Source organism: Saccoglossus kowalevskii, chromosome 20 (assembly GCF_978046115.1).
Source record: "Saccoglossus kowalevskii chromosome 20, keSacKowa6.1, whole genome shotgun sequence".
Classification (NCBI taxonomy): Eukaryota; Metazoa; Hemichordata; class Enteropneusta; family Harrimaniidae; genus Saccoglossus; species Saccoglossus kowalevskii.
In genome coordinates, this window is record NC_140660.1 from 14,796,120 (window position 1) to 14,815,783 (window position 19,664).

Below are 19,664 nucleotides of genomic sequence, written 5' to 3' on the forward strand. Positions count from 1 at the left end.
GAACTTAATCAGCAACTTAAGTAGCTTCCTTTATCATCCGTCCACTGATATGCAGCCTCCTTTGTTACATCTATTCAAAAAGATGTCCTTAGTTACCTAAGAATTTCACAGTATGGTTATAAAGTTTGCTTTGGTGATAACAAAATAAACTATTACTCCTAGCAGAACTACAAGCTACTCAACAATTTAGAGAAAAAATAAAAATAAGAAGAACATTTTAAAAAATGGAATAAAAGAATGCATGAAGTAATCTACAGATGGCTGTGTAGTTGAATTACCAAGCAATATTACTGTAAAACAAGTCTTTTTCGCTAGCATGTTATTTTAGCTAATTTAGCTAATCTGTAATTTCGCTAATTCAAGATGTCGCTAATTTAGTATACTCTCACAATGAGATTGTTGACACTTTAGCTAAATTAAGATTTAGTTAATTCATGCATTGAGTCAAATTTGCTAAAATGGTATGTAGCTATTTAAACATGTTTTACAGTAGTTACCGTAGTACAAATCGCATAGGATTGTGGGTAATCACGTGAACTGTCGCCCAGTCAATTACCTGCTCTCTAACAAACCTACATAGTATCAACCTCAACTTTATACACTACATATAAATATAGTACAGCTATAAGGCTTAAAGGGCGGTGGTCGTTTTGCTGCGCATGTGAGACATTTGTGTTGATAAACATTTATTTTCCCACAATCCAATGCGCTTTTCTAATGGAAATCAGAGTACGAACCAAGGCGCAACGTACATTAATTACCGACCGTGACTTTTTCGATACCTTCCAATCACCAAAAAATGACATAGTTAAAGCTTAGTAACGTCTCAGTTTTTACTCGTTGATCTGCGCAACAGTCAAAGTCGCCATCTTTGTTTATATGAGTCCCTTACCTCGCACATGTATTGTGCGACCTCCACCACCCTTCAAACTACTATAGTGTACACTTACAACACAAACACACTCAAATGGGAAGCCTGGAAAACAACATAATACTCCCATATGAAAGAGCTTCACAAATTTACATTTCTTTGTTATATCACTTGTCATTCTCAACATATACCAACTTTTCATCAGTATTATGTAGTCCACCATCTTGATTCTCTAGCAAAGGAGTATGGGTAAAGTATGACATCATAGCCCGTTGACAAATACAAGGTAAATAACGAAGCTCGATATGATAAGCACTACTTTTATTTGTCCTACATATATCATCACCAATAATCACCGGTTACGATAACAAACACTAGTTTATGCAATATTTGTTTCAATTCTTATTTAGCCTTTGCAACAGTTGGCCAAGGCCCACACGCCTCTTCTGCTTCCCCCATTAACGGCCACACAAGTGTCATCCCCTGAAACGTTAAAGAAATCACAGCATTAGTATTAAAGCGGGTGGAGTCGTCACCTGCGCATGCGTCAGATGGCCATAGCGTGTAATTGTTCACAAACAAGCGTCTACCCATGAGCCTTTGCGTTTTTAGCGCGTGTTGTTATCGTCGCTTCGGACTCAATTCCCACGCGTGCGCAGGGGACGACCCTCCCGCTTTATTACACGAATATAAATTATGTGGAATAAATATCAACCCGTCTATTTTCTATTGATTTCCACTTGCTCATTGGAGACAAACCATCTTAGTGTACAGTCACATGACTACGTGATGTCAAAACATCTCGTGGGATTCGACAACAACAAAACTAAATTCAGGGTAGTTCCGCACCTAATAATGTGCTGTACACATTTGATGATGGTCAATATCGATGAAGTAAGGGTATCTAAACGCTGTATTCCTCTCTGAAAGATTAACGCCTTTCACGTATTACGCGAGATCTCGCAGTGAGCGGAAAATTGCCTATTGAATTGTTTTGCGGACCAATGCCTACACTGCAAATGCATACTAGTAGATAAGATAAGATAAGATAAGATAAGATAGCAGCTTTATTACAACCGTGTAGAAAATTTTACATTTGTAATTTGGTGTTTAAACTGTAATAAAGTTAATAATGAATAACTAATAAAAAAAAAAGTAAGTAGGCTAAAGTTGAGTAAATAAAAAGTTAAATAAGTGTGACTGAGTGTATTCTTTTGTTTGTTCATTTACTGTTACTCAACTACACATAGAGGGCTATAATAGTATCTTTATCTTTTGATACACATACTAGTATGTCTTGAAAACTTAGTTAAATGATTTCACGCTGACATGCCAATATGTTTGCGTACGTGTCCCTACTTTTGGTGAAAATATCGCACATTCGGTGAATTGTAGGCAATCCGATCATACTTCTAAACATTGTTTGCATGTATACTAAATATTATGGTTTGTGCTGTGATCTAAGAATAGCGTCAATACGATACGCGCTCCTTATCATTGCGTAAAGCAGAAGCAGAGGAATTGGCACGAGAGGGCGCCACACGATCACCGTATTCATAGAGTCATTGTTTTGAATCTCTTGGGAATGGAACACAATTTTTTTATGGTTTATTTATGAAATGTTCGTCATGACGGACGGGCGTCCGTCAAAAACGGTACTTTGGGATAGTGTAACAAGATTACCCATGCATGTCCGATCCTCGGGGGCGGACATCCGGGCATTTTCACCGCTTGGCAACCCTGGCGGTGAAAACAAAGGCCAAAAACTCGCAGAAACCGATACTTTGGGATGGTGGTTGAGACTCCCCTGAACAGTATAACACGATTAGCCCTACGTGTGTAACATATCTAAATTTGGTTGTTCAGGATTACTTCAAAGTTGAGTTTGTGTTGTTTTCTCGAATTTTCACCGGCGTTCCACAGCAGCGCGAAAAGAGCCCATAGAAATGCATCTACGGTGGTGCGCATCATAGCAACATGGAACGTCTGTGACGTAGCTCCGCCCCCGAGGATATTTATAAATTTGGCTGTCCAGGATTACTTCAAAATCGTTTTTGTGCTGTTTTCTCGAATCTACCTATTTTCACCGGCACAGAGATGTGTGTGTGTGTGTGTCATAGAGATAGGAGACGCAATCAGATGCATTATGGGATAGGAGATACGTACCAACAATGTAAGCGCCATCAGTAATCATTAGAGGACTTCGAACATTGCATCCAGTAATTATGTAGCCCTCGGGACACGTCGATGTCGTTGTGTCGCCCACATTAGAACCAGATTTATCGGAACCCACTGATCTGCATTTGAGACCAGGAGCAGAACAACATGCAGCAAATGCATATACACCTAAAAAAATCAAACGCGTTACTGCAAAGGTATATATACCAGGTTTTATTTTCTGTAGTGTGAATTGTATCACGATGAACCGTTTCTATAAATCGCGCCCTCTAGCGGCAAAATGACGTATATTGGTGAAGGCAATGTCGTTAAAATCGACAATGTGTTTGCTTGTTTGTGTAGTCGTTTGTCGTCTAGAATATAGTGAACCCTCTCAAGAATCAATTTTATAAATCCTCGTTAATGGACGGCTACATATCAAAACAATATCTATGACTGGAATGACCTTCGTGTCATCTATTTACGCCATAGAAGCGTTCCGTCACTTGAGGGCGCAGTGTATAGGAAAGGTTGTATTACGTAGAGAGTTCCGTAGTGTGAATTCAGCATGTTTATCCGAAGTATGGTTTGACGACACAACAATTGAAAATCTTAGTATGGAGTAAATGTACTATAATACAGTCCCTCTATCGTTAGAGGGACTGTGATTACAGATTGAGGGGGGCAAGGGTTATTTTCGTTCAACGTAATTGCAATATTTTTTTTTTCGTACAACGTAAATTGAAAAAATGAATTCCGTAATTCTGTAATCACAGGCTTGACGTACAACGTAATCAATCAAATATTTTTTTTCGTACACTGTAAAAATGTGTAATTTTGTCTTGGTATGTACAAGAATTTACATCCAAATAAAAAAGTCGTAAAGAATGATCCAGGGAAATTACATTTTCGAAACTGTAAAACGACTAGATGACACAATTCACTGCAAAATTCAATTTTCACTGTAAACTGTAAAAACGTCTGTTTTTTCCTTGTAAATTGTAAAAAGCCCTTTTCATTTCCAGTAAAACCGTACCAGCTACCCCTCTTGCCCCCCTCAATATAGTGAACCTCTCAAAAATAATTTTTATAAATTCTCGTTAATGGACGACTACATATCAAAACGACACTGATGCCTGGAATGGCATTAGATTTACGTCATAGAAGCGTTTCGTAACTAGAGGGCGCAGTGTATAGGAAAGGTGTATTACGAAGAGAGCTCCGTAGTGTGATTTCAGCATGCTTCGCTGGTTCCCGGCGTCCTTTGCGAATGGCAGGTACGCCATGACATTTGAGGCGGGAACCAGCCAAATAGAAATACATGGTACAGTGGTGCGCGTCTTAGCAACATGGAACGTCTTGTGACGTAGCTCCGCCCCGAGGATAAACTAACAAACAATAACAATACACTTACTTGGACTGCCACCTGGGTTATATCCACGACATGCGTTGGGCATTTCGGGTCTTGTTCCAGAATACTTGTTCAGGTCTGAATGTACGGAACAACCTAAAAAAAATAAATATTTTTAGTATATTTTGCATTTTTTTTGTCTTGAATTATGACTGAAACAAGCTGGATGACATTACGAACTATGTAGTGTTTTTAACAACTCATGTATGAACAATAACTTTAATAAATATGATTTTACTTTGTAAAAATATTGTATTTTTCCCCATAAAAACGAAAAAAAAAAATCACAATTTCAAAAACGAAAAGTCTTTATCATAGTGTTAGAATATTTACTAGTATGTTGCATTACTTATCAGTATCCAGGGGCAACAACCAACCCGCGTCTACCCAATAGAAGATATTGATATTATTTGATATATTCGAAGGCGTTTTCTCACAGCTAGACTGGCAAAGTCGGGACTTCTTTTTTGTTGGTCTCCTGGGGGGGGGGGGCTACTTCCACATTAAGTGGGTAAGGGTGTGCAGCCCACCTCTCGTAAACCATACTCACTTCTAAACCATTTTTTTTCTATTTATATACCCACTTCTAAACAAAAGCTCACAACTTTCGCAAACAGTGAGCGCATCCGGGCGATGCATTTTATTCGCCCTTTTCCGGTATTTGGCTTTGAATAAGGACCTGTGAAAAAAGTAAATAAATGCTACACACTTCTAAACCAAACCATTGATAAATGACAACCCACTTCTAAACAAAATAACGTGAAATGACACCCCAGTCGGGGGGGGGGGTCTACCTCTGATACTCATGGATTTGCATAACAAGAGCCATGCCACGATTTTAAATTATTTAGAAAATCAGGACCGACGAAATTTGTGCACATTTTATGCAAATCCGTGTGTGGCAGAGGTGTTTGTATGAAACATACTGGGATAAAACGCCCTCTATGCGGAGAGTGATATGGGACTCGATATACTGTAAAACATGTCTTTTTCGCGAGCATGTATTTTCCGCGAATTTAGCAAGACAACTGATTTGCTAATTCAAGATTTCGCTATTACGTCATTTTACCACAATTCGCTAAAATTGCATGCCGCTTTTTCAACATGTTTCACAGTATATTGCATGTCTGTAGAATTTACATATGCAATGAGCAACTTCAATGATCACAATAATCGAGTTTTGAGTCATAGCGCCATCAGTCGGTTTCCGTGCGAGAGTTGGGAATTGATTTCTCGTTCGCGGAATTTACTCGATGGTTTTCTCTGGTTCCCGGCGTTCTGATTGGTTATCAACTGTTTACTCTGCGGAATCAACTAATTACGCAAGGGAGCGCGCAGGCTTGTAAGATAACGGCGGAACTCGAACATGTCTATTACTGTAACAGAGAATTTCATTATGATAACCAATATTTCCAAAAAAAATAACTTTCTCGTCTATACAATATATAATTAATTCATTCTTGAAATTAGTTATATTCTTTATAGATTTGTTACGGCTTGTTCGGCCCGATGTCGTGTGGCAGAAGCGGTAGAGCTTGCGAAGTTAAGCCGTACGACCGAGGATAGCGAAAGCCATATCCAATCCATAAAGGTTTTATTATATACCTTATAGGTATAATTACAATTTTACCACGGCATGACCTCAAACACATGACGTAATTTATAATGACACGTTCTGTTTTGAATTATGAAAGCCAGGCGCGCTGGGCCAAGCGTGATACGAGAAATTATTGCCCTGATGCACCATACCTCACCGTGTTGAGGGACGGTATCTGATGTGAGGGCGCACTTCCCATAGCGAGGCCAGGCAATAAGAGGTACATGTACATGTACTAAGTATATGGTAGTGCTTATGATATCATACATGGTATAGGTATGAAGAACAGGTTTGTATCATTGAAACTTAGCGTGAAGGGATTTTATAAGTGTGCCGAATCTACCAAGTAAGGGACGACGTCTAAAGATCGATGTCGGATAAAAAACTTAATTCCTTTAGTTTTTTTCCAAACCCTCCTACCCCTCACTGAAACTTAATTGATAAATATTGGTCATGGCGTCAGACTACATTCACCATTAAATACAAATTGATAATCGGACAGTAGTATTGCATAGCAGTTGGTTGTCGGGTGGGTGTAAAAAGAGTTTACAAATGCACCTCAGTTGACGCACAGATTTACACTCGAACCAAACCATTTTTCTGTTTTTTTTCCCTTTTCGGTTATTTCTGTCCATGATTGGATAGAACTACAAATACTCCAAGATTTTTTTGACTTCATTAAAAAAAATCGTTTTGTAGGATGGAAACTTTTTGAGGTCAAAACGCCCCCACCCCCAAACTAAAGGAAATAAGTTTTTTATCCGACATTGATCTTTTGACGTCGTCCTTTAATGAAGTCAAAAAAATCTTGGAGTATTTGTAGTTCATTTTTTTTCTATCTAATCATGGACAGAAATAACCGAAAAGTGAAAAAAAAAAAAACAGAAAAATGGTTTGGTTCGAGTGTAAATCTGTGCGTCAACTGAGGTGCATTTGTAAACTCTTTTTACACCCACCCGACAGCCAACTGCTATGCCATACTACTGTCCGATTATCAATTTGTATTTAATGGGGAATGTAGTCTGACGCCATGACCAATATTTATCAATTAAGTTTCAGTGGGGGGTAAGGGGGTTGGAAAAAAACTAAAGGAATTAAGATTTTTATCCGACATCGATCATTTGACGTCGTTGCTAATCCCAACAGACTTGCCATCAGTGTGAGCGCCCTCACATTACCCGCCAGTAAGTGCACAAGTAATCGATGACATTCCGTTCACTGCAAAAAAAAAAACGCGGACTGAACGTTTGCTGAAAAACTCAAACATATTTATTTGAATTCCTTTGTTCATAGCTTAATATCAAAATGCAGATTCGTTCGTGCGTTACAGTAACGCATTCTGAGTAACGTGTAAATTTCTATCTTTAAAAAAATACCACACTATCGAACCCCACGTGAGGCCGTGACGCTACTACGGCGCTATGACCTTTGTTTTGATGTTCAATTTCAGGAATAACGCGAGATCTCACAGTGAACGGAAACATTTTTTTTAGTCAATTATAACCACGAAAATAATCATACCTGTTACTTTGGGCTCCATAGAATTTATTGTGGCCGGACATTCTGCAAGACTTCCGTCATCCGTAGCAGACGTTGACTGGTTACCCTTTATGTATTCGCAAGACATCTTATGCCAAATGCAGCAACGAGCATGCGCATACACGCCTTAAATGTAAACATAAAATAATATTACGGTATTTGTAAAGTATTTGTCAACAACAAACACAATGTGCGATATCAACAACAACTATTGACGATCCTGCTCCCTCCCAGCTGGAATTGCACTACGTCCGCCCAACGGTCTGTCTGTCCATCCGTCCGTCCGTCCGTCTGTCTGCCCGTCCTCGCGTACGTATTAATTCTTCTGTGACTTGTTGGCTGGACAGATTACTTAACAGGCACGCCAAACGTGCACTCTCTATGTATGTGAACGATCGGGACAAAATGTCTACCCTCGCCGTTGCCATGACAACAGCCGAAACACAAACAGATTGTTCCCACATTTGCGCAAAATGCATCTCTTCCCACAAATCGCAAACTCAACTAATTAATGTGTTACAGAATTAGATAAATATACGTTTTATAAATTGACCAATCCATGGTATTGTTACATAATAGTTCTAATTTAATATCAATGAGATAGTACAACATTATCCAACCAGCAAACGCCTTATTTTTTTGATATAGGTGTAGTAGCTGCCAATTTAAGTCATGTGAAGGCATGCGCGCGCATTATGGACGTAGACAATGCCTAGCTCTCAGCCAATCACTATTGAATATTTGAATTTGAATGAAAGCTGATGATCAGCATTTCAATTTTTTTTTTATAAATACGTTTATAAGCAAAATCCTAACTTTGTTTTTGTTGTTGTTGCATTTCTTGATAACAGAAAGGGGGAAAATAATTGGCCTGATGACCAGGCCATTAACAAACTCGATCATCTGCACTGCATTAATATGAGGTTATTACGAGGAAACTGAGAAGTATGCACGAAGACAGTACAGCGAGAAGTATCTACCGACGCGCAGTGGAGGTCAATGCGACGGTGTACTGTCTGAGTGCACACTTTTCGGCATCCTCGTAATAACCTTGTTATTATACATTCTTTTTCCCCCAAGGATACATCATGGAGATGCCGAAATGCAAAACAGTTTAGAACAGAATCAGCGAACTTTATTGTGGGACCCCTGGCGGAAGCCATGTCTGTTTTTATTATTAGAGGACGCGTACGCGCGTAATTATTCCATATTTGGAATTTGCATTTCCTAATATGGTAGGATGAAAATACCCCATAAAATACCGCAAACTTACGGCACGCTGTAACTTATGGCGTTACGGTGACAGATGTATAATAATAATAACGATTATTATACACAAAAGAAAATAGAATTAACCATACAACACATCTTCAACTAAGATTGTTATTGTATCATGTCCATACCTGTTCCCCCTTGACCATTTTGAGCAACACAAATTGTATTGCCGTTGCCATCTTGATCAAAATATGCGCCATCCATAGTTCCGTGTCCACTACCTGGTAAGTAGATATTACAGCCTGTCATGACCTCGCCACTCTCACACTGCACTTCGGTTCTTGCATCATCATCCGTACCAGATAAATCGGATATCACTGTGCGACATTCTGTGTTATAAATGGATACCGTTTATTATTTTATTCCAAGCCATTATTGCAATTCTTAAAGCTAACATGCAAATAACGTTACACTGATTTTTCAAAACTTCCGATATATTGTCAAAAAGTTGTTTTCACGCAAGAGTATCGAGAGTTATAAAATGACTAATATGCATTTCATATGCATTATACTGATTGGCTACAAATCGTTAAAGGGTGGAGGTTGTCGCGCCACTCATGCGCGAGATATGGGGCACGTATTAACAAAGACTGCGCAGAGCAACGAGTACAAACTGAGACGTTACCAAGGTATCGATGTAGTCATCGGCGGTATTTAGTGCATTTCGCGCTCAGGTTAAAAACAGTACTTGTGATTTCCATTGGAAGAGCGTATTGTATTGTGGGAAATTCAATGTCAATCATTGCACATGCGCGGAGCGACGACCACCGCCCTTTAACTCAAAATGTGAATTGTCGTGGATTTTGCTACACTGTTGTGCTACTATATCAACGTACGTGTCACTTACATCATAAAACCGTGACGATGAGGGCGTACCTACCAGGGGGCGATGGTTCTGTAGTTGGCGCTACAATAACTGGTGCTGCAGTTAAGGGTATCGGAGCAGGTGGTGCTGCAGTAACTGATGCTGTAAAAGAAAATGTTATACCAATTACCATATCATTATCTAAAACTGCTGCAACCGACGTACAACTATACCACGCGCGTCAGGTGACTCCAGCCAATGAGGGCGCCCTTTCCAAATTTGTCAAAATGCTACGATAATAAACGGCATCTAATCTAATCAGATTTATTCGATTTCTTACATTTCATGGAACATAAATATGACATCGTTTTGGCATAAAATTTGTCAACGAAAAAATATTGCAACTATGCGAGGTTCGTGAGTAGAATACAATGTGTCGTTCAATACAAACGCGTGATGCGCGCATTCCGTCTAACGCGCTACACACCAGCTGACACACAAGTAAGGTTGGGCGTAAAACAAGTCATGATTGTAACCCATTTATTCAGTTACATGCGCATGCGTGAACCATCGTTCAGTGATGCGCATGCGTACTATGTAGATGGGTATGAAGTGAACGCGCAGGTGTTTTCACGTTCTCTCACACGTTCTTTCACCCTTGTGTTAACAAAGGTCAAACGACAAAAACTGCCATTGTTTCCCCCGTCAATGACATAAACTTAAAATCAAAGCAGCAAAACCGTGGAAATTAAGTGTCTAGTGAAAATAAATGGTTTTACAGCATGCAGGTTAAAGCAATATCGTGAAAATCGACAGCTGTGTAAGGTTCTGTAGTTGTTCGTCTTCTAGACAATGATAAACGTCCTCCAGAAAAACACAATCTTCCAAACTGACCGACTACGGTTTTTAATGACCTATGATAGACCGAAAGTCGAAGATACGGCCTTTCGCATGCGCGCGCATACCGTTCCCGTTTTGAACATTATCCAGAAAAATACAGTATTTTTCTTTGTTCATACATGATTTGTTGAACACACTGCATAGTTTGTAATTTTATTCAGGTTCTTTCAGTCATAATTCAAGACAAATAAAAGAAAAAAATATAGAGAACATAGCAAATTATCATTTTTCTTTTGTATTCGGTAATTATGAAAATTATTTATGAGTGCACAGGAAATATATTTCGTTATAAATTATTCTTAATATAAGTTTCTGAATTAACTTGTTAAAATCATTTTTTTTTCAGGCTGTTTTCTCCAAAAAACTACTGAGCATGTTACTGCAAATATATGCAATGCATTATGGGAGACAACTTGAAATTTGTCACTACTGAGCATGCCACTGCACGTATATGTAAAACAGTTATATGCAATTGTAAGCTATAATTACTCCGGAAATTTCACATTAATCGAAACGGAAAGTTTTTATTGCAGGTGTTAAAGCGTAGGGTCGTCACCTGCGCACGCGCTGGAATTGAGTCCCAAGCGACGATAACAACACACGTTGAAAACGCAATGGCTCATAGTGGGTAGACGCTTGTTTGGAAACAACGACACACGATGGCCATCTGACGCATGCGCAGGTGACGACTCCCCCTTTAATTTAATAATTCTCACCTGCATAAGCTCCACATCGTTGGTCCCTGCTGGCAGCCATAATTTCGGACTCAGTCAACGCTACATCGTACACTTGCATACACGTTATCATGCCTGAGAAATATCTGCCATCGCCTATACGTGCCCCCATACGTGCCTCGTAATCAGTTGCTAATGTTGTTACCCCAATGTCCAAACTCGTCTTCAGGACACCATCCAAATAAAGCCGCGCCATACCAGTGTTGTAATCGTACGTGGCGGCGAACAAGTTCCATTGATTCATATTAAGCTCGACAATCAAATGATCGGTAAACGACCGATCTCGTCTCACGAACCGTACAAACTCGTCAGGTGCGCCAGATGCGTCGGTTTGCCATAAGTGGGCGCCCCAACCATCGTTGTCGTAGTTGAAGATGGGACCATCGACTCCAGTTGGATATACCCACGCCATCATAGTAAGTGAATATTCAGTATCGTAAGCACAGTTGTTCGGGAATTCTATGTAGGAGTTTTCGTTACCAGTGAACTCGTATGCTCCAGTGCACCTGCCGTAGGCGTCGTCGTTCAACACAGCGCCTGTTGCTGTGCCGTGGTTTCCATTTCCCGATACGTCATCTAAACCGTACTCGCTATTTAGCGGCCAGAATGCCACCGGTTTAGGGACTGAAACAAAGCAGAGGAGATGGTGTTTTTGCCCACCAAGTATTATAGAAAAGAGAATCTGAATTGTTCGAGTTATGAACGTCCATATTACACGCCCATATTTTGGGAACCACATCAACTTGTCCGAAACCACGCCCAAATTGTAACTCGACATTAAATTACTAGTTAACAAAACTTCGCGTTACAGGCAATATACATTTTTTTTGAACGTCCACATTCAGTAATTCGATCTTTAATTAACAGTTGAACGAACTTCGAGTTTACTGGCAACCTAGATTTTTTGTTTTGTTTTGTGCAAATTTAGTAACAACGGACAATACAGCATCTCTTGGCAATTATTAAGAATAAGATTACGGCGTATATTTTCTGTTGACAGATAGAGTTTCTTTGAAAATATCGATTTGATCGACCCGATCTTCTGTAATTTCGTATCCAGTATTTGGAATAGCTAGGCGCATCGACCTGCTTAATTTCTTTTAGCTGCAAAGCTGAATCCTTCTAAAAGCGGGAGGGTCGTCACCTGCGCATGCGCGGTAATTGAGTTCTAAGCGACGATAACAATACACGCTAAAAACGCAAAGGCTCATGTTTGTAAACAACGACACGCTATGACCATCTGACGCATGCGCAGGTGACGACTCCCCCGCAGTAATAGTATGTATAGATAACAACGCGTTATTTTGATCGTTTATTTTTGTTTACATTCAGTCTGTAATCAGTCCGGCAAGTGGGTTGCTGCAGTTTAGCAGCTCTTATTGGCCGCTTAAGCTATTTTGATATTACGTTGCGGCCATAGTCGCCCCGCAACGTATACCACGACCAAGAGAGCTGCATAGACTGCAGCAAGCAAGTGGGCTATTTATAATCTTAATGTTTTTGTTTGTTTGTTTTTTCTTCGCTGTCGAGTGTCCAGACGACCACGGGAGTCGAACCCACCCTTCCCTTGATACCTGGCGGATACGTTAATCATTGTGCATGGCATCAAGCCGGGTATAATTTACTTACCCAGAATTCACTCCTAATTAATAGTAGACGACCTTCACGGAAGTAGAAGATACGGCGTTTCGCATGCGCGCGAATACCGTTTTGTGGTGTAACGTAAAATTGCACGCGTGATATTAGTTGCGTTCACGCACAGCTCCTTAGCACGGGCTAAGAGGTCAAATTCCTTAGCCCGTGCTAAGAAAACGTGCGTGAACGCTTAGAACGGGCTAAGGAATGCTAAGTACGGGTTAAATCTGATCCGAATTTAAGACGCGGTCTAGACCTTAGCACGGGCTAACGAAGTATGCGCGAACGCTTAGCCCAGGGCTAAGCGCCCTCTGCGGCGACATTTGGGTGTGAAAATTGTCCCATGTTCGTATAACGACACTATTCCACCAGTTATTACTCCGTGCTCACTTCCACACTAATCGGGTCACTGTAGTAGAGCGTACAGCAGCTCCAATCGTGGACAAAATAAATTTGGTTCGCTGTCTACGACATGCATTAATAAAACGCTGTATTCTGTTACGCCCGTTGTATACTGTTTATGTGCATCCAAATAAGTGGTCCGTCTTCTCTCGCGTTCCTGTGCACGTCGCTTCAAAATTAGAACGAAACATGCCAGCAGCAGAAATAGAACCTCGCGTGTGTCATTCATTTTTCGTTCGTAAATAGCGGCTTACCAAAGGTCACCGACTAATGGCGCCCCTTAGCCCGTGCTAACGACTGGCCCTCCCTGTGCGTGGACGCAATTGGGTCTAGCCGAAATGCAAATATGCTAGATAAGCCTAAATCAGCTTAAATCTTAGCCCGTACTTCGTGTAACGTGAACACAACTATTGTGCTACTGGGTGTACTAATTGACGTGACAGAAATAATATTCCTATTTATCGACTATCAGCAAACTGACATGTTTGTTTTTTCTCAGCCATGACAAAATGGGAGTATTTTTGCACCCCAGTCTATATGTAAATTAAGGTCACCGCATAAACTGTCATATTTTTGACTAAGAACAAAAAAAATGACTTCGACGTCGTCTGATAATATAGAAGAAAAAATGTACTTACTATTTTCAGCAATACAGTACTGCAAATTAAGAAAGTTTATAATTAGAATGAATTATAGACAAATTTCAAGCTACGATGTCGAAGGCCTTCGATCCCAGCATGCTTCACACAAGGGCACTCTGCGTGAGTAGTGACGTAGCGTGTGAATTAGTCTTCCGTGTGGAAGATGCATGCGTGTACCAAAAACAGTATGTACATGCGGGTCGATGTTTTGGCTCTGACCATCGATCCATCATACTTTTTTTTTTTCAATTTTGATCCATCGTACTTCAGTAACACGCAGCAACTACGATGCGACTGTACACATTTTTTAGAGACAGTTTCAGCCAAGTTCAAATTTTGCACTACTGAGCATCTTACTGCACATACATGCAATGTATTGTGGGAGATACTGTAACTTCAATTTCTGCACTACTGAGCATGTTTCTGCACATACATGCAATGCATTATGGGAGATAACTTCAAAAGTTGCCCTACAGTGCTGCAAATTAAGACAATTTACGATTAGAATCAATAATAGACAAATTTCGAGTTCCGCTGTAACCCTAGAAACGTGTGCGCTCTAGTGTAATCACGTCCCAATTTTGTCTTCGTATGCCAGCCTTCATTTGGCCTGTTAACGTTTATTTATAGCTCACTAGAACGCCGGGAATCAGAAAAATCAGCGAGTAAAATCCGTGAGCAGGTAATCACCGACTGGTGACGCTATTACTCGCAACTCGTCTATTGTATTCAGGTCACTTTTGAGTTTTAAGTTGGCGTAAACTTTATGCCCAACAAAACAAAATGGTTTCCATGGCAACGCTGGGAAACCGTGTTATAGTTAACTTTCTATAGCTATGCCTCAGGCTTGTGATTGTCGCCCAACGGAAACAAAGTTACTTGCCGTCATAACACTGTGTATGAATCATTTATCTAACCGCGTTTCTTTTTTCCCTATCACTGGTTGTTTGCTGTATAGCCCTAATCATAGTCCAGTGGGTTGGCCTCCTTCCGCTGATGATTCAACCGCCACAGTCCTGAGAAGTTGTATAAACCGGGGATTTGACACCCGGCCACAAATTTATGGCGGCGAGCCTTTCTTGAAATTTCATGATTGTAAGTAACCAAAACATAAATTTAGCGATCAAAAAATACCTTTCAGGTGGCCGAGAAATTAACCTACATCACTGGAACGCTGACAAAAGCTAGTTTTACTCAACGAAAAGAGGTACGTCATAATGGAAATACGTCGAAATGGTGGCGTAAAGGTTATATAATAGTATTTATAGTCGTATTATTAATTTTGGTAATATTTCAGATACATTTCAGCTCTTTCAAGGCGTTCGGTCAAAGGTGTCCGTTATCGCCATATTTATTTGTCATTAGGCCAGAGTTTTATTATTTCTTGTTTCGCGAACCTGCCGAATGAACTGGAGCCGAAAATGAAATAAAAATAAAATTTTATTTTAGCGTAATTTCTCGCGCCCGCCGACTTGTAAGTGCAAGAAAAATGCTAAAAAAAACTTATTTTTATCTTCATTTTTTTCCCGCCCGCCGCAAAACAAACCCAAGTTGCATTTTCGTGGGAGTATCATGATCAAAGTACCGAAGTCTCGCGCAGATGAGAAACAATTCTTACAATTCTTTTAGAATCACACAAATCTAATGGGAAAATAAGAATTTATTTTATTTTTTCCGCCCTCCTAAAAAAAATGCCTTATAAAAACTCGAGAAACAAGGAATAACAAAAGTCTGGCCTATATAATGTAGAAGTACTAGCTATTCAGGTGAGGAGTTGTGTCAATATTAAAGGTTTATTCATTGGACCAATAGAAACCAAAGTGTTATGATTCGTTTATTGCTTTATTCAATATCCTTGAAGAATTTTCTAAGATTTCTGGTTTATCACCCAATTATGATAAATGTACGGTGTTGCGCATTGGTTCTTTGAAAAATACAGACTTTCATATTGACACGCCGTATCCCTTAGTATGGATTGATGGTGCTGTCGATGTTCTTGGGATTCCTATTCCTGTTGATTTATCTCAATTGACCTATGTAAATTTCAACTATCGCATTGAAAAGGCGAGGAAGATACTGCAACCATGGTACGGAAAGGGTCTGACTATATTTGGAAAAATTACAATTATAAAATCTTTGATAATTTCTCAGTTCACCCATCTTATTATGTCTCTACCATCTCCTGGTGATGAGTTCTTTAAAAAATATGAAAATATTGTTTTCCCGTTTATTTGGGGGTGGTAGGAGAGACTTAGTTAAACGAAATGTACTGTACAAGTCATATAGGAGGGTTGTGTTAATTTACTAATTTATGGGCATTCAATAAAGCTTTGACAGCAGCTTGGATTCCGCGTATTTACCATAATGATACTTCCTTTTGTAGTAAAATATTTAAATACTTTCTCTCCGACCTTGGTGGTGCTCTGGTTTACTTTGCTAAGCTGGGTAAACCAGACATATTTAAGTTCTTTAGGGGGGTCATTATTTTGTTTGGATTGATGTTTCCTTTAAATCGCCCGATACAGCATCTCACATAGTGTCGATTCCTCGGTTTATACAACTTTTCAGGGCTGCAGGAACTGGATGTTCAGCGGAAAGAGACCAACCTACAGGGCTAATCTATGTAATGCCGGACAGTTTATTCGTTGGAAGCAATTCGTTCTCTATTATGTCATACATTAAAAAAATGACAGGTTTAAACCAATAGCGACCGCTTCCGCCAGGCTGTCTTAAAAGAGTTACATTTCACAACTGTCACGGCAAGACACAAGGATTCGAGCAGTGTCTCTTTCGTTTAGATAAACTGAGTTTATAGTCGCATAATTAAAGGAAGCTAGTCGTCGCGCCGCGACCAAAACGAAATACCTAATTAAAAGCTTGGTAACCTCTTGGTTTGTACTAGTACGCAGCAGTCAAAATCGCCATCTTTGAGACCCATATATAGCGCATGCGCGGCGCGACGACTACCGCCCTTTAAGAGAGTGAACTTGCTTATAAGTATAATTGTTTTACGAAGACAGAGATCAAATAAAAATAAGAAATATTGCTTTTATCACGAGTGAAACGAACTACTCATGTCTCTTACGAAGTTGAAATTGGAAGTTGGCACATTTTTTTTTGAACATCTGCGTTTTTATTTTCGAAACCAAGTCTCCATCGATCTACTTGCGAGAAATACGTAGCGTCACAGAGGGCGCTTGTTCCCAGCATGCTTCACGCAAGGGCACTCTGCGTGAGTAGTGTCGTAGCGTGTGAATTAGTCTTACGTGTGGAGGAAGCACACGTGTGCCAAAAACAGTATGTACATGCGGGTCGATGTTTTGGCTCTGACCATCGATCCATCATACTTTTTTTTTCAATTTTGATCCATCGTACTTCAGTAACACGCAGCAACTACGATGCGACTGTACACATTTTTTAAAGACAGTTTGAGCCAAGTTAAAATTTTGCACTACTGAGCATGTTACTGCATATATTACAATGCATTGTGGGAGATAACTTCAAATGTAGCCATACTGAGCATCTTTCTGCACAAACATACAATGCATTATGGGAGATAACTTCAAATTTTGCACTACTGAGCATGTTAGTGCACATATATGCAAAACAGTTTAACAATAAAATAAAATGATTTTTTATTCCTTGTTACCGAACAAAATGTCAAAATGTGAAGAAATAATCATAATATAGATACAAGCGCGAAATTGCCAATTTTGGCGGTTTTCTGTGATATTTCTGGTTCTTACGGGATTACCCCGAAAAGGAAAACAGGTAGAACATGACATACAATTTTTAATTTTTAACTTCTTTAAAATTTTGATCAAGTTAGAGGGTCTCAATGCCACATTTCCGTCTGAAAAATCCTCATTTCGAAGTTGAACTAGAAAAAGAAGAATTCGAGCTCAAAACGAAATCATTCGATTTTTGCAGCAGACGTTCGGACCGGGCGTCTTTCACGTATTTTACGCGAGATCACGCAGTGAACGGAAAATCGCCTATTGTTCGATAGCAATGAAGCATTGACAGACAAAATTTTGCACAGGGGGGGGGGGGTCTGCTCACCATCCCTTGCAGGGGCAAGTGTGGCAGCACATTTTTCGGGGGGACGCCCCCCCCCCCGTGCCGCCCCCATTGAATGACTTCATAGTGTATTTATGTATATAGTGTGCTATGAAGCAACGTGTTATACAAGTAACTTGTCCGATTCAAACATATACAAGATAACAGACTGTTAAAGCGCGGTGGTCGTCGCGCAGCGCGTGTTCCAATTTCATGTAAACGAACAATGTATTTTACACGCGTTGTGTGCGTCGCTATGTGCCCCCTAAAAGGGCGGTGGTCGTCGCGCAGCACGTGTTCGAATATCCACGCGTATTAAATTAAATTAAGACATTTTATCACGCGTAACTTTACTCAGACTTACCTTGCTGATATCTATCAGCATCAGAACAATGAGTATACGGGGAAGACACAACATCGTTACTGCTCCAGTCTTCTAATGATTCGCATTGCATGTCGTACGATATTTAAATATATATATATATATATATATATATATATATATATATATATACATATACCCGCACAACAGAAAATAAACGTCTACTTAGTGATAATTAATAAATTTGATAAATTAATTCATAAATTTATGACCAGAGTATTGGTGAATGTTCGTTCAACTGCGAGATTTCGTGTATTGCGTGAATACGCGGACCGAACGCCTGTCGCAAAATACGAACGATTTGATTTTGAACTCGAATTTCTTTTCTCATAGCTCAAAGTTGGAAGGCTGATCTTTGAGAGGGGAATTTGGCGTTTAGATATCCTTACTTCATTGAAATTGCCTATCATCAAATGTATACAGCACATTATTGACATGGAAATGTCCCCCAAAATACTTTCGCGTTTGTCGAATCCCACGCGATGTTTGACGTCACTACGACGCTATGGCCTTTGTTTTTTGCTGTTTCTATACGATATCACGCATAACGCGAGATCTCGCAGTGAACGGAAAATGGTCTATTGTGATGTCATGTCATAAAGTTGAAAATGTTTGATGAGGTCGACTCGAGATATCTTGATTATATTTTTTTCGGGAAAGTTTCATTTCTATGTTTGCTTCTGTCATGTTAGGAGATTGGTATCCACGCGCTCGTATTATGATTCGTATCTGAAAAAAAAAATTAAAAATAATTGTGCGGCCTCTTTTTAAAGCGGGGGAGTCGTCACCCGCGCATGCGTCAGATGACCATAGCGTGTCATTGTTTAGAAACAAGCGTCTACCCATGAGCATTTGCGAATAATGTTCTGGGATTAACTCTCGCCTCAATGGGTTGTAGACTAGACAAATCAACAGAAAATGACATACATCCTCAACAAAATTAGCACGACATACTTTACAGACTCTTTCCATTGAAGGCAAACCTTCGCGCCGACCTTCTTCAATTCTAAAGGGTGTATGTATGTATTATGTAGTAATGAGAATATACATTCACATAAACATGTTTGAACAGCAGAGAGATCATAGCATAGCGGTTTAGCACTGTGTTGGAACCAATCACCATATTTCGCGTTTAACGTCAATGTAACAACGTAAACTTTATTTGAAATTTAAAACAGATTACATGTCGCCTACTCTGAGATAAAATAAATAAATAAATAAATAAATAAATAAATAAATAAATAAATAAATAAATA

The 19,664-nt window shown here is 39.6% G+C and overlaps 1 protein-coding gene across 1 annotated transcript; it reads right to left on the minus strand.

Annotated features, from left to right (window-relative positions):
- Positions 1-1,177: 1,177 nt before the first annotated feature.
- LOC100369743 (uncharacterized) lies at positions 1,178-18,478 on the minus strand. The gene is made up of 9 exons (XM_085494182.1): positions 18,391-18,478; positions 13,965-13,983; positions 11,272-11,913; positions 9,731-9,817; positions 8,979-9,179; positions 7,558-7,701; positions 4,443-4,535; positions 3,038-3,217; positions 1,178-1,354 (listed from the first exon to the last, which is right to left on the minus strand). The coding sequence occupies exons 1-9, from the start codon at positions 18,442-18,444 to the stop codon at positions 1,278-1,280; spliced, it is 1,497 nt and encodes a 498-aa protein (XP_085350308.1). The 5' UTR covers positions 18,445-18,478; the 3' UTR covers positions 1,178-1,277.
- Between the last annotated feature and the right edge of the window lie 1,186 nt (positions 18,479-19,664).

Excerpts from the sequence above, each read along its gene's own strand:
- LOC100369743 (XM_085494182.1), bottom strand. The coding sequence starts at position 18,444 with ATGTTGTGTCTTCCCCGTATACTCATTGTTCTGATGCTGATAGATATC. Across the intron at positions 9,818-11,271 it reads ACGATGTGGAGCTTATGCAG|CATCAGTTACTGCAGCACCA; the intron begins GTGAGAATTATT and ends TTTCTTTTACAG. Across the intron at positions 7,702-8,978 it reads AAATGGTCAAGGGGGAACAG|GCGTGTATGCGCATGCTCGT; the intron begins GTATGGACATGA and ends TTTACATTTAAG.